This window comes from Xenopus laevis, chromosome 2S (assembly GCF_017654675.1).
Source record: "Xenopus laevis strain J_2021 chromosome 2S, Xenopus_laevis_v10.1, whole genome shotgun sequence".
NCBI lineage: Eukaryota > Metazoa > Chordata > Amphibia > Anura > Pipidae > Xenopus > Xenopus laevis.
The window spans coordinates 163,146,531-163,169,073 of record NC_054374.1 but is presented as its reverse complement, the minus strand read 5'-3'; the positions used below and the strand labels follow the sequence as shown (position 1 = coordinate 163,169,073).

The 22,543-nt window shown below is 41.4% G+C and overlaps 1 protein-coding gene across 12 annotated transcripts in view; it reads left to right on the top strand.

The window, feature by feature from the left end:
- Positions 1-22,543, top strand: part of picalm.S (phosphatidylinositol binding clathrin assembly protein S homeolog) — a 110,748-nt gene that overhangs the window by 56,281 nt on the left and 31,924 nt on the right. For 4 of the 12 annotated variants that reach the window (XM_041584609.1, XM_041584611.1, XM_018250388.2 and 1 more), the window contains exons 9-14: positions 3,036-3,121; positions 14,235-14,358; positions 14,545-14,681; positions 16,001-16,086; positions 18,130-18,276; positions 19,658-19,738. In XM_041584609.1, coding sequence (XP_041440543.1) covers positions 3,036-3,121; positions 14,235-14,358; positions 14,545-14,681; positions 16,001-16,086; positions 18,130-18,276; positions 19,658-19,738 — 661 coding nt within the window. The remainder of the gene's footprint in view (positions 1-3,035; positions 3,122-14,234; positions 14,359-14,544; positions 14,682-16,000; positions 16,087-18,129; positions 18,277-19,657; positions 19,739-22,543) is intronic. The other 8 variants (XM_041584612.1, XM_018250391.2, XM_041584615.1 and 5 more) reach the window with 5 other exon arrangements.

The window sequence follows — 22,543 nt, the reverse complement described above, 5'->3', positions numbered from 1 at the left end:
CTATGAGCTTCTCCCATATCCCTGTATTCCCTCACTTGCTAAACACCATCCAACCCCTTCTTATACCTATCTAATGTATCAGCCTGTACCCCTGATTCACTTCCCAGCTCTCCCTGTAACACCCCTTTCCCTCCTCTAATCTCATTGGCTCCCTCCTGTCTGCTGGGAGGAGCTACTGGTGAATAAAGCATCCGACCCTTCCTTGTACCTATCTAATGTATCAGCCTGTACCCCTGATTCACTTCCCAGCTCTCCCTGTAACACCCCTTTCCCTCCTCTAATCTCATTGGCTCCCTCCTGTCTGCTGGGAGGAGATACTGGTGAATAAAGCATCAGACCCTTCCTTATACCTATCTAATGTATCAGCCTGTACCACTGATTCACTTCCCAGCTCTCCCTGTAACACCCCTTTCCCTCCTCTAATCTCATTGGCTCCCTCCTGTCTGCTGGGAGGAGCTACTGGTGAATAAAGCATCCGACCCTTCCTTATACCTATCTAATGTATCAGCCTGTACCACTGATTCAGGGAGACAATTCCACATCTTCACAGCTCTCAATTAATTGAACCCAGATTAAATAAAAATGCTTATGTGTATAATAATTTATATGGTCCTGGTTATAACACACCAGAATTATCCGGTCAATATCCCTTTAACTCAAGTTTTTTTTGCCATTAAATGCAAATTAAGAGCAGAATGTATTTTGAAGGAATTTCAGATATTTAACAGGCATGTGTATTTTCCCTCAGCTCCTGAACAGAAAGCTCTAATCCCCAATGTTTAGCTTTTGGCAGGAACTAATAGACTGGGATCTATTTGCTTCCTCCAGTCGTTACGAAACTTCACAAGTATATAGTATGGAGGGCAAATCCGCTCAGACACATCTATAATCCTCACTATGTGCATTGTCTAGTGAACTATAAGATAAATCATATACTTATAAACGGCATGTTGTGATGTTACAAGCACTGTTAATGATATGCACACATATTTGTTACTGATTCTGCTGTCAGAGCAATACTCACAGGAAAGGTGACAAGCAGAATGCAAACTTATTTTTCACTACTAAGCACTGACACACCGGCTGCTTGATGAACACTTAAAGGCACCTAAACAGTACCCCATATTGTAAAATATGAATATGTTAATCTGGGAACTCCCCTGATGTATAACTCAGCCTGCGACCTTGTACCTCTGGTCACAGAACCCCTAAGTGACTTCTAATATCCTTATTATTTACAGTAGGAGGTACATTATCCCTTATAATACATGAGTGATACTCAGAGTTCCCTGTATAACACAGCCTGCAGCCTTGTGCCTTTATATGGTCACAGAACAACCCCTCAGTGACTTCTAATATCCTTATCATTTACAGTAGGGGGTACATTATCCCTTATAATACATGAGTGATACTCAGAGTTCCCTGTATAACTCAGCCTGCAGCCTTGTGCCTTTATATGGTCACAGAACAACCCCTCAGTGACTTCTAATATCCTTATCATTTACAGTAGGGGGTACATTATCCCTTATAATACATGAGTGATACTCAGAGTTCCCTGTATAACTCAGCCTGCAGCCTTGTGTCTTTATATGGTCACAGAACAACCCCTCAGTGACTTCTAATATCCTTGTCATTTACAGTAGGGGGTACATTATCCCTTATAATACATGAGTGATACTCAGAGTTCCCTGTATAACTTTATATAGTAATAGAGTTCCTTGGTGACATGTAATATCCTTATATTTCATTAAGAATTGTACATTGATCCATATATAAATGTTCTTAACTTGATTGAATGTAAATGATAATGGGATGCTGAATATCAGCAGGTTCGGGGAACAAGTATTAAACTAATATGTACTTTAGTAGTTCCTGTTTTTGTGTGTGTGTGTGGGGGGGGTTACGCAACGTTGTTGGTTCCTGTTCAGTGCATTGTTTTTATCATAGGTTACCATCTGTTATGCGATTATGTTTTTCTCTTGCCACTGTTTTGTATTTGTCGGAATCCAAAATTCTTCATATGCAAATGTGTGTTGGGCCATAATTAGGCTGATGATCATTGTTGGGGCCTATGCAGAACCATCAAGAGAGGAACAACAAGATTTGTTAAAGGAGAAGGAAAGCTACCAAAGAAGTTTATTGCCAATAGATAACCAACAATAGTGCAAGCTATTACACTATTTATTCTGCAGAATGCTTTACCATGCATGAGTAAACAGCTCTAGAAGCTCTCTGTTTGTTAAGGATAGCAGCTGCCATATTAGCTTGGTGTGACATCACTTCCTGCCTGAGTCTCTCCCTGCTCACTCATTGCTCTGGGCTCAGATTACAGCAGAGAAGGGAGAGAGGAGCAAACTGAGCATGCCCAAGCCCAAGCCCTGGAGGTTTAAGCTGAAAACAGTTAGTCTGATACAGAAGCCCATGAGTACACAATAGAAGGAAAGAAATGTGATGTTTCTTTTGACAGAGGAGTCAGAGCAACATTACTTTGAGGGGTTACTGGTGTATTTATATAGACCTTTATGATAAAGCTTACTTAATTGTAGCCTTTCCTTCTCCTTTAAAAACCTTCCCTACAGATTCCTGACCGATCCTCAGCCGGCCAATGAGTTGACACTATATACTGGGTACAGGGGCCAAGACTGGAACATCATTATTTAACAGCAGTGGCTGCTGTAGACTCAAGTTTCATGGTTATTGCTCATTCTTTGGGGAGTTGCACATGTATTATCCCACACTAGGCTGACAATGAAACAGTCAAACCACAGGAATATTTAATTTGGGCCTAAAACATTCTATTTACATGTTATTAATGAGCTGCCATACTATTTTTATTGATTTGAAGAAAAAGTAGATCTAGATCCATCTGTTTATGCCTTGTACTGCTTTGGGCAACTATAAGGAGTTTTCAGGAAGGGTTCAGTAGAAAGCTGTGCTACTTGCAGGATATATTTGATTTGCAGTATGTGATATTTTGTTTTCTAGCGGAAAAAGGGTGATTGTGCGTTTACTATAAATAAATCTCTGACTTGCAGGCTCCAAGCAGTCTACTTGATGCTTTGGAACAACATTTAGCCTCACTGGAAGGAAAGAAAATCAAAGACTCAACAGCAGCAAGCAGGTATGTCTATCTTCTATACGATACTGAGTGTCACAGCTACACTAACCGCTCCCAGAATTCTAGCTGACGGCAAACACAGTCCCCCCTTCCCTCATGTTCCCTATCATATCCCTCAGGGAATTTATTGTTGCTTTCATTGGGAAAGCAGAAGGAACAGTGTACAGGTATGGGACCTGTTATCCAGAATAATCAGGACTTGGGGTTTTCCCGATAATGGATCGTTCTGTAATTTGGATCTTGATACCTTAAAGGGATCCTGTCATCGGAAAAAATGTTTTTTTCAAAACACATCAGTTAATAGTGCTACTCCAGCAGAATTCTGCACTGAAATCCATTTCTCAAAAGAGCAAACAGATTTTTTTATATTCAATTTTGAAATCTGACATGGGGCTAGACATATTGTCAATTTCCCAGCTGCCCCAAATCATGTGACTTGTGCTCTAATAAACTTCAATCACTCTTTACTGCTGTACTGCAAGTTGGAGTGATATCACCCCCCTCCCTTCCCCCCCCCAGCAGCCAAACAAAAGAACAATGTAACCAGGTAACCAGATAACAGCTCCCTAACACAAGATAACAGCTGCCTGGTAGATCTAAGAACAACACTCAATAGTAAAAACCCAGGTCCCACTGAGACACATTCAGTTACATTGAGAAGGAAAAACAGCAGCCTGCCAGAAAGCATTTCTCTCCTAAAGTGCAGGCACAAGTCACATGACCAGGGGCAGCTGGGAAATTAACAAAATGTCTAGCCCCATGTCAGATTTAAAAATTGAATATAAAAAAAATCTACAAAAATAGTAACAAATGGCACACTCACTTCAATGCTTCTGCTTCAATTCAAATCGTGTTCTTTTTATTTCGGTGAGATCAATAAGCAAACCCCTTCATCAAGTGCTACTTACAAACAGTGTGATTGAAAACATTTATAGGGTAAGGTCTTGTATGACCACACCCCTTCGTGATTAAATAACATTGGTTACACCTTTGATGTCCATTAACATTGTGCTTGTGTATTCTTTGTTACATTTTCCACCATCAAAAGGATACAAAGTGCCTCTGCAATAAATAAATCCATAAATAGTGTAAAAAACTTCATACCGCAATCCTTCTTGTAGTGTACATTATATCGATATTTCTCTAGACTGTGGGATAAAATTTATAATATAAAATAAAACTTTCATATTATAAAAACATAAAATCACGTATTCTTAGTTACAATCAAAGGCTGGACATATATCAATATATCATATATGTCCAGCCTTTGATTGTAACTAAGAATACGTGATTTTATGTTTTTATAATATGAAAGTTTTATTTTATATTATAAATTTTATCCCACAGTCTAGAGAAATATCGATATAATGTACACTACAAGAAGGATTGCGGTATGAAGTTTTTTACACTATTTATGGATTTATTTATTGCAGAGGCACTTTGTATCCTTTTGATGGTGGAAAATATAACAAAGAATACACAAGCACAATGTTAATGGACATCAAAGGTGTAACCAATGTTATTTAATCACGAAGGGGTGTGGTCATACAAGACCTTACCCTATAAATGTTTTCAATCACACTGTTTGTAAGTAGCACTTGATGAAGGGGCTTGACCCCGAAACGTTTGCTTATTGATCTCACCGAAATAAAAAGAACACGATTTGAATTGAAGCAGAAGCATTGAAGTGAGTGTGCCATTTGTTACTATTTTTGTGGATATGTGATAAAAGCTCTTTAATTGCAGCAGAGCTAACATTTGAGCACCTCTTTATTTTTCTACACAAAAGAAAGATAAAAGTTTAGCGGAAGAAAAAATTGACATTTTGTACCTATAAAAAAAATCTGTTTGCTCTTTTGAGAAATGGATTTCAGTGCAGAATTCTGCTGGAGTAGCACTATTAGCTGATGCGTTTTGAAAAAAACATGTTTTCCAATGACGAGCCCTTTAAGTGAGCTAAAATAAAGGTCTATATAAATACACCAGTAACTCCCCTCAAAGTAATGCTGCTCTGAGTCCTCTGTCAAAAGAAACAGCACATTTCTTTCCTTCTATTGTGTACTCATGGGCTTCTGTATCAGACTAACTGTTTTCAGCTTAAACCTCCAGGGCTAGGGCTTGAGCATGCTCAGTTTGCTCCTTTCTCCCTCTCCTCCTCCCCTCCCTCCTGTAATCTGAGCTATGAATGAGCAGGGAGAGACTCAGGCAGGAAGTGATGTCACACTAAGCTAATATGGCAGCTGCTACCCTAAAGAAAAAGAGACCTTCTAGAGCAGTTTACTCAGGTATGGTAAAGCATTCTGCAGAATAAATATAGTGTTATAGCTTGTACTATTGTGGCTAATCTATTGGCAATAAACTGCTTCAGTAGCTTTCCTTCTCCTTTAAAGCCTTTCACATTAGAATCTACTGCAGGAATAGGCCGTATCTGCCCATGTCTTCTTTACAGTATCCATTCAAAACTTCGCTTCTTCCCTATATTCCCTGATAAAATATTCATCTGCAGCAGAAAAAAAATCCATCAATCCGAGATGGATGTTACATAAGGGATATTGATAGGAAGCCACGTATCTCCTTCTCGCTTGGCTTCAAACACACTCTGTAATTTTTGCCAAGGAAAGCTTATTCATTAGGGGGTGGTGATTTTCTCAGACAAAGAATTCTATGAAATATGCATGAATTCTAATTGATTTTAGTTTCTGGAGCTCTTCCATGGCTGATTATTTGCAAACAGAGGAATGCTGGGCAGTGTTCTTGGCTAATGGTTTTATTTCAGGGTAGGAGGTACTTTTACCTGGCATGACTGATTACAGATTTACTCCAGGAATTTACAGCTGTTTTAAAGGATTCCAGTGGTTAATGTCTCTGCTTTAGGCTAACCGCACCTTGGGAGTATTCTCTGCTGGACTGACACCTCCCATTGACTGAAGTTTCACCTTTACATTACATTCAACTACAATTACCACTGCTCATTTTAATTGTAAGCTTTAATCAGCCAGAGCCTCTTCTCCTTTTTTCTTACATAGTATTTCTATGTGTGATATGATATAATATTATTAATATAAATAGAATAAAGCAGGACAGGACTGCTGCTTACAATGGGGATCAGATAGGATCTGTGCAGCCACTGGGACAGAATGTTCTGTTATACAGATAGCTAGAATCTCAGCTGCCATAAAGCAGGACAGGACTGCTGCTTACAATGGGGATCAGATAAGATCTGTGCAGCCACTGGGACAGAATGTTCTGTTATACAGATAGCTAAAATCTCAGCTGCCATAAAGCAGGACAGGACTGCTGCTTACAATGGGGATCAGATAGGATCTGTGCAGCCACTGGGACAGAATGTTCTGTTATACAGATAGCTAGAATCTCAGCTGCCATAAAGCCGGACAGGACTGCTGCTTACAATGGGGATCAGATAATATCTGTGCAGCCACTGGGACAGAATGCTCTGTTATACAGATAGCTAGAATCTCCGCTGCCATAAAGCAGGACAGGACTGCTGCTTACAATGGGGATCAGATAGGATCTGTGCAGCCACTGGGACAGAATGTTCTGTTATACAGATAGCTAGAATCTCAGCTGCCATAAAGCAGGACAGGACTGCTGCTTACAATGGGGATCAGATAGGGATTTTTATTAAAAAATATGAACAATAACAATAAACAAAATCAAAATGTCATAACAAACAAATCAAAACATACAACAGATACATATTCAAAAATCCATAGTTTTTTCCCAAGAAAAATCTATCCCCCTCCACAATTTATTGTTTTCTTTATTGATATTTATTTCTTTCAATTTTATCAGGTATAATTCTTTCAAAATCTTTTTGGTTGTCAAATCTATAGATCCTTCTTCTCTCCCAAAAGTTTTACCACATCTCCTCATCCATAAGAAATATCGAACAACTGAGAAAATAACAAAGAGGGTCTCTTTATCCAGAGGATGGTTATTAATTACAATTCCATAGGCTCTTTCCCCGTAAGTGTTTCTACAGAAATTATTGATTCCCAAAGTTGTTAAAACTTGATCATAAAGGGCTTTTGAGACTGAACATTCTAATAAAAAGTGATCTACTGTTTCTTCTTTTCCACAGTCCCAGGGGCATAAACTATTTACTGCACTTAGATAACTTAAATTTCCCCTTACAAATAACTTCCCCTGTAGGGCCAACCATGCGTTATCAAACATTTTTTCTGGGAGTCTTTTTCCATTCAAAAACTTAATGCATTCCCCCATGACTTTTACAGGGCAATCTTTTGGACTCAAAGAGACAACAAAAAAGGAGCTTAGCACTTGTTCATACAACTGTTTTCTTGATAAGTTTTCAATATCATTGAAACCTAAACCCCACTTTTTCAACAATTTTAAACCTAACGCAATATGTTGCGGAAAACCTCCCCCCCTGATCCGGACCCCCTTCACTCTACCGCCCTCCACCCAGTCTCTGATAAAAGGCGAAACCCAGGATCTGACACAGTTTTCCCACAGAGAACACGTCCTTTGACCCAGATTCCCAAAATTGAATTTAAGAAAAATGGTGCCAAAGAAGGCAATTGGACAGACCATCCCTAGACCTCTCTCTTTCTTCTGTAGGAATGTTACCCCTCTTTTTACCGGGTTTAGCCTACTCCCCCAGAGCATCTGGAAAAACAAACTGTAAACCCGAGCATAGAGAGATTCTGGCAAGGGAAACACATAAGCAACAAAAAGAAACAATGGGATCAAAAAGGTCTTGATCAGATTAACCCTTTCTCTATAGGTCAGCTTCCAAGATCTCCAACGCTGAACTTTTGCCAAACCAGCATCCACTTTCTCTTCCCAATTTAATCTGCTATTATCATCCCTTCCAAATTTTACTCCCAAGATTTTAACCTGCTCTGGGGCCACTGGGAAATTTCCGGCCTGGAAATCCGGTTCCCCTCCTAGAGTCCAAAAAGCTTCCGACTTTTCATGATTAACTGAGGATCCAGAGGCCCTTGAGTAGCTTCTGATGCAATCGGTGATCACCTCAACCTCCGCCTGCTTAGAAATGACCACTGACACATCATCCGCGTAGGCTACAAACCTGAGTGGCTGCCCGCCGGGCACACAGACCCCCTCCATGCCCTTCTCCTCCAGCATCCTCGGGAAGGGATCCAGAGCAAATACATAGAGAAGAGGACTCAGAGGGCAGCCCTGCCGCACCCCGGCCCCAACATCAAAGGTTTCACCTTGCCAGCCATTAATCAGTGGGAAGCTTTTTGCCCCTTCATACAAAATCCTTAACCAACTAATGAATTTGCCTGGGATGCCGTATTTAGACAAAACAGCCCATAGATAGTCATGGTTAACCTTATCAAAAGCTTTCGTTTGATCCAAAGACAACAGGTATTTGCCCCAACCATGAGCTTTGCATGACTCCAAGGCTTCCCTTAAAGTAAGGAGGGCCCCAAAGATGCTCCGCCCCTTCACCGTGCAGAACTGACAGGACGATAATAAAGTGCCAGAAAACAAAATCAAACGTGAAAAAAGAATCCTCGCCAGAATCTTTCTGTCAGAATTGAGAAGGGCAATCGGCCTCCAGTTCTCAACCTTCTCATCATCCTTCCCCTTTGACAGCAAAATTAAAGAAGAACACCTCATTGACTCAGGCATACCCCCCTCCAAACATTCATTAAAGATCTTAACTAACACTGGGACTAACAGCGATTTAAAGGTCTTATAAAACTCTGCTGTTAGCCCATCAGGCCCTGGAGCTTTTTTGTTGTGCATTTTATCAATCGCACCCGCCACCTCTTCCTCCTCAATATTTGCTGTCAATGGGGAAACGTCCAAATTTACTGTATCAGGTCCTGGGGTCGCCTTTAAAAAGTTTTCAGTCCTTTCCCTCTCCAAAGTTTTACTTCTGAACAGATCAGCATAGTACGACCTTACAACCCCGAGGATACCCTCCCTGGATTTTTGTATAACTCCCTCGGAGTCAATAAGGCCAGTCACCTGCTTTTTCTTAAAGGTCTCTCTACAATTCTGAAAAGGATCAGGGGAGTTTTTTGCCCCAAAATCTCTCTCCAGAATCATAGAGTCCTTGCGACTGTACTGATGCTGCCTAATCAGATATTTCAACCGGGCAATTTTTTCCCCCACCACCCCGGCCGAAATTAAGGTTTCCAACTTCTTCCTCAGAGACTGGTATGTTTTTGATCTTAAACCCTCCCGTTTAACAGATAGTTTTGTGAAGAAAGTTCGGATTTCTTTTTTTGCTTCCTCCCACCAGTGTACCACAGAATCAAAGAAAAAGAATTTTGACCACAAGGCTTCAAAAAACACCTTAAAAGAGCCATCCTCTGCTGCTTCTTTAAGAGACCCAATTCCCAGCCTCCACAGTCCTTTGCCTCTCTTGGGAAGATCTGATGTTCCCACTGTAAAGGATAACATTAAATGATCTGAGAAATCTACTGATGATTACTTCACATCAGAGAAGACCTCCCCTTCCTTTACAAATATCATATCAATACGACTACTTCTATTGGAGCAAAAGTATGTATGTGTTGCTTTCCTCCCTCCCCAAGTAGCCACATCAATATAACCCGCCTGCTTAATTATACCTAACAAGAAAGCACCTTCATATTTGTTATATCTCCCAGTTCTATCTCCTGGATTTAAGGTCTGGTTAAAATCACCAGCCCAAATGACTTGGCAAGAAACACACAAGTATTGTTTTATTTCTTCTAACAGATCTTTTCTTTCTATCACTGCATGAGGGGCATAAATATTTATAAGTCTGTAACTTTCTCCTTTTATATTTACATCTAGTAAAATACATCTACCCACTTTAAGCTCTAAAAATCTCTTTACCTTAATGTCTGAGAATCCCTTAAAAAGAATTCCCACCCCCCCTGCTGTTTCCTCTGCTATGGACCAAATTGATGGACCCAACTGCCAGTCCCTTTTTGCATTAAAAATCTCTATCTTATTTGTTAGTCTTGTTTCTTGCAAAAAATAAATGTCATTTTCTTCTTTCTCCAAGTTACTAAACACTTCCCGTCTTTTTTTAACATTTTTAATACTACACACATTTATAGTACTAAATTTAATTATTTGTTCAGGCATCTTGGAGAGTTAGTTGTTCGCACAGGATTGTGTTCGGCATGTCTTTTATACTGGGGTTTCCCCATGCCACCCAACGACTCCCCCTCCACCAGGAGATCCTCCTCATCAATGGACTCCCACTCTTCCTCACTATCTATCCTTCCTTTCCTTTTCTTCCCTTGCTCCTCCACAATTCCTTTTTCCACATTTGATGGACCCTCAGATTCTAATACAGAATCTTTCTTTCTTTTGCCCAAACCACTGCTGGGGGGTACCACATTCTTTTTAATTGACCTTTCCTTGACTCTCTTTTTTACCTCCTTTTTGTTCCCTTCATCCCTTTTTTTCTCTTCACCAATCCTTCTCAATTCCTCTTCCTCCTCTGCCAAATCCCCCCATGATTTTCCTGAGGGAAATTCAAAAAATTTCCTTTTCTCCCAGAAAGACCTACTATCCTGTTTACCTTGTTCAGGATCAACTCCATTTTGAGCAAATTGTTGTGTTTTTTCCTCAGGTAAAGCACTAGTTGCTTCATTCTCAGCAGCTTGTGTCTCCCCCTCCCCCTCCACCTCATTTACATTCCCTTCAGAGACTGCACATTCCTTGTTGTTAAACAAAACATTTTCATTCCTTTCCTTTTCGTTTGTTTCAGACAAATTATTTGCACCATTATCATCTGATTCCCCCCCACCTTCATTCAGCACAAAATCCAAATAAGAGGATTCAAAGGTCTTTTTCCCTCCACTGGACATTTGTTTAAACCGTTCCTTGTTTTTATACACCTCCTCCCATGGTTTAATCACTAATAACAAAGCCTCCATATTTTCCACCACCTCCTCCAGTTCTTTATTCATTTCTGCCAGTTTCCTGATGCCTTGAGCTCTGAAATGTCCCTTAGCAGATTTAACATTTGAAAGTTCCCTCTCAATGGTTTTTTCCAAAGTATTTCTCCTATTACTTAACAGTTCCATAGCTCTGAGTGATTCAATGATGTGTGAGGTATTAACAGTGTGTCCACTACTAGTCACATTAGAAGAGTCATTAGCCAGTGCTCCACTCACCCGTGCCCCAGTCCTGGTCTCCTCTGTGCCATCCAGCGCCCCCTCTGCCACTGCCACAGCAAGCTGGCCACACAACGCCTCAAGCCTTGCCATATGTTTAGCAGGACTATCCTTCACGCTTGCCTCCCTGCTAGTCACTTCCTCCACAGTGTTTGTCTCAGTGTTGTTGGTGTGACAATGTGCTGGAGCTGCAGTTCTCAGAGTCTCACCTGAAGCCTCACTGCTGCTGCTTGCGGACGCCATCTTGTCCTTTTCCTCAGCACTAGCACCGGAGCTCCCTCCTTCTGCCTGGGCCTCAGATACTTCACTGTCGCCCACCTCTGCGTTACTGAGGGAACACTCCAAAAGGGTACTTGCACCACATCTGCTCACTTCTGACACACTTTGGGGGCTGCTGGAATCCACTGCTTTCTCCATGGGCATTTCACAGGGGGAGCTTGCACCAGGCAAATCCTCCATATTGGCTTTTTGATCAGACACTTCTGCTGACTGTGTTACTTCCATCATTTCTTCACTGTTTGCTTCATTACACACCACTTCACATGAAGTTTTCTTGCTTTTGCAAAAGACTTTCTTTATGGTTTCTTTTGGGACTTTTTTCCCCAACACCTAAAGTCTTTGTTCCACTTTTAACACGAGATGACATCCTTCTCTCCATTTCCAAGTTGTAGGTTAATAAGAAAGTCCAAAAAAAAGTGTAAACTGCACCCCCAGACCCTTGCTGGGCCTGGGGTAAGCTCTGTAACTCAGGAGCTCCTCACACGCACGTCCTTCCTGATTGGGGATCAGATAGGATCTGTGCAGGCACTGGGACAGAATGTTCTGTTATACAGATAGCTAGAATCTCAGCTGCCATAAAGCAGGACAGGACTGCTGCTTACAATGGGGATCAGATAGGATCTGTGCAGCCACTGGGACAGAATGTTCTGTTATACAGATAGCTAGAATCTCAGCTGCCATAAAGCAGGAGAGGACTGCTGCTTACAATGGGGATCAGATAGGATCTGTGCAGCCACTGGGACAGAATGTTCTGTTATACAGATAGCTAGAATCTCAGCTGCCATAAAGCAGGACAGGACTGCTGCTTACAATGGGGATCAGATAATATCTGTGCAGCCACTGGGACAGAATGCTCTGTTATACAGATAGCTAGAATCTCCGCTGCCATAAAGCAGGACAGGACTGCTGCTTACAATGGGGATCAGATAGGATCTGTGCAGCCACTGGGACAGAATGTTCTGTTATACAGATAGCTAGAATCTCAGCTGCCATAAAGCAGGACAGGACTGCTGCTTACAATGGGGATCAGATAGGATCTGTGCAGCCACTGGGACAGAATGTTCTGTTATACAGATAGCTAGAATCTCAGCTGCCATAAAGCAGGACAGGACTGCTGCTTACAATGGGGATCAGATAGGATCTGTGCAGCCACTGGGACAGAATGTTCTGTTATACAGATAGCTAGAATCTCAGCTGCCATAAAGCAGGACAGGACTGCTGCTTACAATGGGGATCAGATAATATCTGTGCAGCCACTGGGACAGAATGCTCTGTTATACAGATAGCTAGAATCTCCGCTGCCATAAAGCAGGACAGGACTGCTGCTTACAATGGGGATCAGATAGGATCTGTGCAGCCACTGGGACAGAATGTTATGTTATACAGATAGCTAGAATCTCAGCTGCCATAAAGCAGGACAGGACTGCTGCTTACAATGGGGATCAGATAGGATCTGTGCAGCCACTGGGACAGAATGCTCTGTTATACAGATAGCTAGAATCTCAGCTGCCATAAAGCAGGACAGGACTGCTGCTTACAATGGGGATCAGATAGGATCTGTGCAGCCACTGGGACAGAATGCTCTGTTATACAGATAGCTAGAATCTCAGCTGCCATAAAGCAGGACAGGACTGCTGCTAACAATGGGGATCAGATAGGATCTGTGCAGCCACTGGGACAGAATGTTCTGTTATACAGATAGCTAGAATCTCAGCTGCCATAAAGCAGGACAGGACTGCTGCTTACAATGGGGATCAGATAATATCTGTGCAGCCACTGGGACAGAATGCTCTGTTATACAGATAGCTAGAATCTCCGCTGCCATAAAGCAGGACAGGACTGCTGCTTACAATGGGGATCAGATAGGATCTGTGCAGCCACTGGGACAGAATGTTCTGTTATACAGATAGCTAGAATCTCAGCTGCCATAAAGCAGGACAGGACTGCTGCTTACAATGGGGATCAGATAGGATCTGTGCAGCCACTGGGACAGAATGCTCTGTTATACAGATAGCTAGAATCTCAGCTGCCATAAAGCAGGACAGGACTGCTGCTTACAATGGGGATCAGATAGGATCTGTGCAGCCACTGGGACAGAATGCTCTGTTATACAGATAGCTAGAATCTCAGCTGCCATAAAGCAGGACAGGACTGCTGCTTACAATGGGGATCAGATAGGATCTGTGCAGAGACTGGGACAGAATGTTCTGTTATACAGATTGCTAGAATCTCAGCTGCCATAAAGCAGGACAGGACTGCTGCTTACAATGGGGATCAGATAGGATCTGTGCAGCCACTGGGACAGAATGTTCTGTTATACAGATAGCTAGAATCTCAGCTGCCATAAAGCAGGACAGGACTGCTGCTTACAATGGGGATCAGATAGGATCTGTGCAGCCACTGGGACAGAATGTTCTGTTATACAGATAGCTAGAATCTCAGCCATAAAGCAGGACAGGACTGCTGCTTACAATGGGGATCAGATAGAATCTGTGCCACTGTGATAGTCAATTTAAATACTAGCCTTTTTAAGAAATAGTGATGTTTAACTACAAACAAGACCATTCTTTCCTAGTAGTATTTGCTGCTGTTTAAATAGCCATGAATTCATTGTGTCTGTGTAAAGTGTAACTGCCATTGTGTAACCGTAGAGTTCACCGCCATCATGGGGTAATTTTGTTCACATATATTTAATACAGGGCAACAACTCTTTCAAATGCAGTGTCATCACTTGCAACCACAAGCCTGTCGCTCACCAGGGTGGATGAAAGGGAAAAGCAAGCTGCACTGGAGGAAGAACAGACACGTTTAAAAACTTTAAAGGTAAGACTATGTGCCTTGGCATGTGCCCCTTTGGCTCTATTGCATTTTGCCTTTCAGGATCAGTATTTTTTTTTTTAAGCCCCAATTTTTGTATTGTATTATCTGGAGTACAGTGTGAAGTTCAGCCGTGCTGCTGACTGTAGCAATGGAAGATTTGTTTTCACGTTTCCTTTTTTGTGTTCCCAGGAACGACGTCTCAAAGAGCTTTCAAAGAAACCTAACGGCACCTCCACGACGGCCTCCTCCCCGGTCTCCTCTACAGCCGGCAGTATAAATACCACAGCAGCTATTGATATGTTTGCCACCCCTTCTTCTTTAAACAGGTATTTTATTTTCAATTCTTTTCAGTCGAATTTGGAATCAGATTTGGATTTCGGCCTACTTCATTTCAATGAGTATTTTTTAAAGGACCAATAATCACACACAAATTTCAAAAAATTGATAAACAGTATGGGACCTGTTATCCAGATGCTGTTATCGGGACCTGGGGTTTTCCAGATAACTGATCTTTCTGTAATTTGGATCTTCATACCTTAATTCTACCAGAAAATCATGTAAACATTAAATAAACCCAATAGGCTGGTTTTGCCACCAATAAGGATTAATTATATCTTAGTTGGGATCAAGTACGGGTATGGGACCTATTATTCAGAATGCTCGGGACCTGGGGCTTTCCGGATAACAGATCTTTCTGTAATTTGTATCTTCATACATTAAGGGGCAGATTTATCAAGGGTCGAATTTCAAAGTGAAAAAAACTTCGAAATTCGACCATGGAATAGGATAGTCCGACATTCGAAGTCGGAGGATTTTTAAGATCGTACTACGATCGTACGATTTTACTAAAAAATCCCTTGACTTCTCAAAACTTAGCCAAATACTGGCTATAGGTTCTAGGAGGTCCCCATAGGCTAACATAGCAATTTGACAGGTTTAATGTGGCGAAGTCGACATTTTTTAAAGAGACAGTACTTACAGATTATCGAATGGTCGAATAGTCGAAGCATTTTCACTTCGAATCGAAAGTCGAATTTGGCCTATTCGATGGTCGAAGTACCCAAAAATTACTTCGAAATTCGAAGTTTTTGAATTTGAATATTCACTTCGAATTAACTTCGACCCTTAGTAAATCTGCCCCCTAAGTCTACTAGAAAATCATATAAACATTAAATAAACCCAATAGGCTGGTTTTGTTCCAATAAGGATTAATTATATCTTAGTTGGGATCAAGTACAAGGCGACTGTTTTATTATTACACAGAAAAAGGGAATTATTTAAAAAAATTTGAATTGATTAAAATGCAAGTCTATGGGAGACTTTACATAGTTAGGAGCTTTCTGGATAACCGGTTTCCAGATAACAGACCCCCTACCTGTACTTTTTGCTTAGTCTGCCATTCAAAAACTCATTTTTGACATTTCTAGAAAAGTTAATGTTTTAGAGCACTTAAAAAAAAAAAGAGAGAAATTCTATCATGAATTGAACTAAGGCCTGAATGGAGACTTTTAGTTTACAGTTATTGGTATAAAGCAAATATGCTCCAGATGTTTGTTGTGTTTTGTGCTGGTTGAGTATACGGGCCGGGTATAATGGGACGTGTCTGTAGAGCAGATAAAGCAGTGCTTGTCTTTTCTTTCCTCAGTAGTACCAAGCTCTCCAATGACCTGCTAGACATGCAGCCAACCTTCCAGCCATCTGTTCATCCGCAGGTAGCAGGTTCCTGGGCAGGTAAGAAAAGATCTCCCTCTTTCACTTAGAAAACAGTCTCCCTTTTCCTTATTCTCACCCAAATGCAGCTGCCCATCATGCACCTCTCTAAAGGTTTTCATTTGGACGCATGCCCAGCCCTTAGAAACGTATGTGCTGCCATTTTACTGCTGCAGACTTGGTGAGCTTGTTTGTTTTACCCTTTTATTGGGGAACTGCACATCATATTTGTCTGCTGGGCATCACAAGCCACTGTATAGCTGGTAATGTGGTCATATATGTATTGTATAGGTTTGAACACACACACACAGCATGTACACATCATCACTCACAGACTATATTATAGGAACCTTTCTTTGTACAGGTTTGGGATTTGTTATCAGGAAACCCATTATCCAGAAAGCGCTGGACTACAGTTTAACAAAATAATCCATTATCCTTTTTCTGTGTGATAATAAACCATAGCTTGTACTTGATCCCAACTAAGCTATAATTAATCCTTATTGGAAGCAAAACCAAAACCTATTGGGTTTATTTCACGTTTACATGATTTTCTAGTAGACTTAAAGGGGTTGTTCGCCTTCCAAACACTTTTTTCAGTTCAGTTGTTTTCAGATTGTTCCCCAGAATTAAAGACTTTTTTCAATTACTTTCCATTATTTATTTTTGTACTGTTTTTCAGTAAAGGGCAGACACTCGGATTCGGGGAGATTAGTTGCCCGGCAACAAATCTCCTCTTCTTTGGGGTTACTAATCTTCCCGAACTGCCTGGCTACGATAAAAATTGCCTCATGAGGAACTTTCGGGCGACTTCAGAAATCGAAGCGCCCCGAGTGCATTAACGCAGGCGATTCTTCATTCAAGCAGACGGAAGGCAGTTCGGGGAGATTGTCCAGAAGAGGCGATTAGTTGCCAGGCGACTAAATCTCCCCGAATCTGCCCGTCTGCCCCAACCCTTAAGGTATGAAGATCCAAATTATATAACGATCCCTTATCCAGAAAACCCAAGGTCCCGAGCATTCTGGATAACAGGTCACACACATCTGTATTACAATGTATATCACTGAGAAATCAAATCCACAGTTCAAGCTTCTTCCTTTGGAAGTTCACTCTGGAATTAAAATAAAATAGATGCTTCATCAAATCCGCTGAGTGCAGTGTTACACTGGGGAAGTGACCATAAGCAGCAGCAGTTTTCCCTCTCACCCTTTCCCCTAGGGCAGGATTATTAACCCACAATGTACTGAAATAATTGCCTCGAGCAAGAGACTGAGTAGCCATCGTGTTGCAGTGTGTACAAGGAAACTTTATTATATGAAGTGCACATCTTGTAGATTAGTTCAGTAAAGGTTGATTCTGAATCTGGTAGGGATGCACTGAATCCACTATTTTGGATTCGGCCGAACCCCAGAATCCTTTGCAAAAGATTCGGCCGAATACCGAACTGAATCTGAATCGTATTTTGCATATGCAAATTAGTGGTGGGATGGGGAAAACATTTTACTTCCTTGTTTTGTGACAAAAAGTCATGGGATTTCCCTCCTGCCCCTTATTAGCATATGCAAATTAGGATTCGGTTCAGCCTGGCAGAAGGATTCGGCCAAATACGGATCCTGCTGAAAAAGGCCGAATCCTGGATTTGGTGCATCCCTAGAATCTGAAGAGGATTGCAGACAGCATGATAATCATTAAAACATGGGAGAAATGTGAGCATGAAAGTAATGCAATCTAAATTCAGATTACGTTTGTCATGTAACTAGTGATAAACTGTACGGTCACTAGGACTGGGACTTTACCTACTAATTTCATTACTGAACTTCTTGTTCAGGCCCCCTGTTTGTTTATCCAGTCCCATCAATAACCACTTCTTTTTGGGATCAATGGCCTTGGCAACCATTTTGCATTTTCTGTTTCCCAAGCAGTGCATGCCTGTTATGTTTGTCTCTACTACTACTACTACTACTACTGCTACTACTACTACTACTGCTACTACTACCACTACTTCTACTACTACTACGTCTTCTACTATACGACTAACCTCTCCACTTTCTGTCGCGTGCGCAGATCCTTTCACCTCTGAAGCTGCTGATGATTCCATTCCAAGTCTAAATCCTTTCCTCAGTAAAGCTAGCGAGGGTGTTCAACTACCTGTCGTATCTACTGATTCAGCCAGTTTTACTGCTAAGACACCTAGCCATGAAATATTTATTGGTAAAGTACTGTGGGCTTTTATATCCACGGCTCTAACGGTATTGCTGTTTGTGTTCCATAGTGATTTCCTTCCCGACTAAGGTTACTGGGATTTTGAGTAGAGACCTTAAAGGGGCGGTTCACCTTGAAGTTAACTTTTAGTATGTTATAAATTGGCTAATTCTCAGCAACTTTTCAATTGGTCTTTTTTTTTTTTTTTTATAGTTTTTGAATTATTTGCCTTCCTCTTCTGACTCTCTGTCCAGGTTTCAAATGCCACTGACCCCAACTAAAGACAAATGCTCTGTAAGGCTACTAATGTCTTACTATAGCTACTTTTTACTACTCATCTTTCTATTCAGGCTTCTTCTATTCGTATTCCAGTTTCTTATTCAAATCAATGCATGGTTGCTAGGGGAATTCGGACCCTAGCAACCAGATTGCTGAAATTGCAAACAGGAGAGCTGCTGAATAAAAAGCTAAAGAACTCAAAAACAAATAATAAAAAACGAAGGCAAATTGTAAATTATCTCTAATTATCACTATCTACATCATACTAAGTTAATTTAAAAGCAAACAACCCCTTTAACAGATAAGGGTTTATAGATGCCTGTTAATTTCAGCCCCATTTAAAGTAAACATTTAAAATACGTGATTGTAAAACTGATGAGGCTGCTTTTCTAAAAACTTTTGCAATGTACATTCATTATTTATTTTTAATTCCAAGATATTAAGGGATACATGTAGTGTTAATATGAATGAATTTTGTTACAACAGCGCCACCTGCTGGTCAGTTTCCCACCAGTCTGACCAGCAAGTAGTCAAGGAAGTTGTCAGGAGAAAGAAAGAGGCTGATGTTCTTCTGCTTAGGAATAAAATTAGAAACCTTTCTCACATCTTTCCTAATCAGAAGAACATCAGCCTCTTTCTTTCTCCTGACAACTTCCTTGACTACTTGCTGGTCAGACTGGTGGGAAACTGACCAGCAGGTGGCGCTGTTGTAACAAACAAAATGTATACTTTAATATCTTCAAAAATTAATAATGAATTTAAATCACAAAAGTGCTTAGAATAGCAGCTTCCCCAATTTTACATTCACTTATTTTAAAAGTTTACTTATCCTTTAATTTTTAAGGCCTTTCTCTATAAGTACAGGAAGGGCATAATAAACTCAGAGGATATTGGTGGGTAATGTAATAACATTTGTACCTTTGCACCAGATCCGATAACCCTTTGCTGTCAGTTACTATCAGTAATAATATACTAAACACAAAAACAATTAACCCTCTTTTTTTTTTTTTTTTTTTATCCTTGCGTTCTATGAGTTCTGGGATAATGCTACTTTGTCTTTCCTTGCTGTTACTAACACTTTCTATTGCTTTTTTCTCTCCGAACGTATTAGATTCTTTCTGTGGTCCACAAGGCTACCCTAATCCTTCCCATTTCCGCAGTGAGCCCTCTACAGTAGCCGGTCTATACGGAGGTGGGTATAACACAGCCAAGTGTAAAGGAGTTTTGGGAGAAAAAAAACAATTGTTATTTTTGCAAGAGGCTGCCGGTAATTGTCCGCGGTAATTGTCAAGTAGTTACTTGACCACTGCTTAAAACATCCGAGTAAACAGAGTAGTTAAATATATATAATACAGATTGTCTATAACTACAAGACAAATGCTAAATATTATTTTTGCTTCCAGTATTGGTGCGGATGTCCATGTTATTTCACCCCCCCATGATAAAGCCACAGTGCCATCACTTCCAGTAGAAAAGAGGGACTTCTAATGTTTACATTGGGAATCATGATCCAGGTGTTAAAAACAAGGTAGAAGCACTCCAATAAGAGGACGCGCAGATAAACCGTGGAAGTGTGACGCACAATGTAGGAATTCATACACGTCTGTACACATGTTTGGCACCTAGTGGAAGAATTGGAGAGACAAGTAAAAACGCATATTTTTATTCTAAAACAATAACAAGTTAGACATTGCTGTATTATGTCCGTGTAAGTACTGGAACATTAATACTCCTTAAAGGAGAAGGAAAGGCTAAAATGAATTAAGCTTTATCAGGAAGGTCTATATAAATACACCAGTAAACCCTGAAACTAATGCTGCTCTGAGTCCTCTGTCAAAAGAAACAGCACATTTCTTTCCTTCTATTGTGTACTCGTGGGCTTCTGTATCAGACTTCCTGTTTTCAGCTTAAACCTCCAGGGCAGGGCTTGAGCATGCTCAGTTTGCTCCTCTCCCCCTCCCTCCTCCCATCCCTGCTGTAATCTGAGCCCAGAGCTATGAGTGAGCAGGGAGAGACTCAGGCAGGAAGTGATGTCACACAAAGCTAATATGGCAGCTGCTATCCTAAACAAACAGAGACAGTCTGCAGCTGTTTACTCAGGTATGGTAAAGCATTGTACAGAATAAATAGAGTTATAGCTTGCACTATTGTGGCTAATCTATTGGCAATAAGATGCCTTGGTAGCTTTCCTTCTCCTTTAGAGAGCGACAATCTCCCCGAAACTGCCTTCCCACTGGCTATAATGAAAAATCGCCAGCAGGATGGCATTCTCAGTGCTTTGTTTTCCGAAGTCGCCCAAAGTTTCCTCGTGAGGCAACTTCGGAAAACGAAGCGCCGTTTGTGCCATCCCGCTGGCGATTTTTCATTATAGCTGGTGGAAAGGCAGTTCGGGGAGATTGTCGCCTCAAAGAAGATGCGATTTGTCACTTGGGTGACTAATCTCCCCGAATCTGCCTATGTGTCCTTAACCTTAATAGACCAGCTACTTAGAATAGAAATGGAGAAGCAGAGGACTCCTTTTTACCAATCTGGTGTTTTTCTTCCCTGTTCTCTCCTCTCTCCCATCTTGGGGGATTTATTGCCTGAAATTTGGCTTTTCTTGTTTCTTGTGAGATCTCATTTATCATTATCATTTTAGGGCTCAATATGAAGCTTCCCCCTCCATTTGTTGCTATATCAGCCTATTGCCTTCTGGGAGGGTTTCACCTAGAACTTAGTGTGATTTGCTTCTATTAATTCACAAGGTTAGTGAGGTTTGTCAGTGATGTAAGGGATCAAGCTTGGCTCAGAATTGCTGTTGGGTTGAGGTCAGACTCTGTGCAGGCCAGTCATGTTCTCTATAAATCTATTCTGTAAGGACCTCACTTTGTGCATGGGGGGGGGCATTATTGAAACAGGAAAACACTTCCCCCCCAAATGTTGCTACAAAGTAAGAAGCATGGAATTGTCAGGACTATCATTGTATTCTGTTATTAAATATGTCACTTAATATGATGTAAACTCTGTTGCTTAAGTGTTTATTTTGGGGGTATATTTTTCTTTTAAAGGAGAAGGAAATTCCCTGGGCACAAAAACCCTCCCCCCTCCCCTGTGTTGCCCCCCCTCCCCCCTGGCCTACCTGTCCCGCCGGGCAAATGCCCCTAACTTGTTACTCTCTGCGCAGGTCCTGTCCACGAAGCTCACAGGCGCCATCTTCTCCCAAGCGGTCTTCTTCCTGCTTTGATCGGCGTTTTTGGCGCATGCGCAGTAGGAGCATTAACCGGTACGGATCTACTGCGCATGCGCCAAAAGTCACGAAGTTTTCTGATTCGGCGCATGCGCAGTAGAGCCATACCGGTAAATGCTCCTACTGCGCATGCGCCAAAAACGCCGATCAAAGCAGGAAGAAGACCGCTTGGGAGAAGATGGCGCCTGTGAGCTTCGTGGACAGGACCTGCGCAGAGAGTAACAAGTTAGGGGCATTTGCCAGGGGAGAGGAGGGAGGGGGGGGCAACACAGGGGAGGGGAGGGATTTTGGTGCCCAGGGGGTTTCATTCTCCTTTAAGGATGGCTTGTTTCACCTGCATGGAGAGCTCCTTTGACCGCATGTTGTCTGTTCACAGCAAAATCTTCCACATACAAGCACCTCAAACCAACTCTATGGGGCAAATTTAGTAAAGGGTGAAGTGACTAACGCTGGCGAAAATTCATCAGCGTAATGTCATTTCGTTACTTCGCTGATTTACTAAATGACGATGGCATAACTTCGCTAGAGAAGGAGATAAACTCTAGCGATACTTCGCTCCCTCACGCCTGGCGAAGTTGCGCTCTGGCGAATGGACGTAACTACGCAAATTCACTAAGATGCGGATTTTACTAAACGTTACCTCTTGCGCCAGACTTGCCTTCACCACCTCAGAGTAGATTGGACTTCCTCAAAAAAAAGTTGAGCATTTTTCTAAGTCCCAAAAAACGCTGGCGACTTTTCTTTTTTTTAGGGTGATAGGCTGCAAAAGAG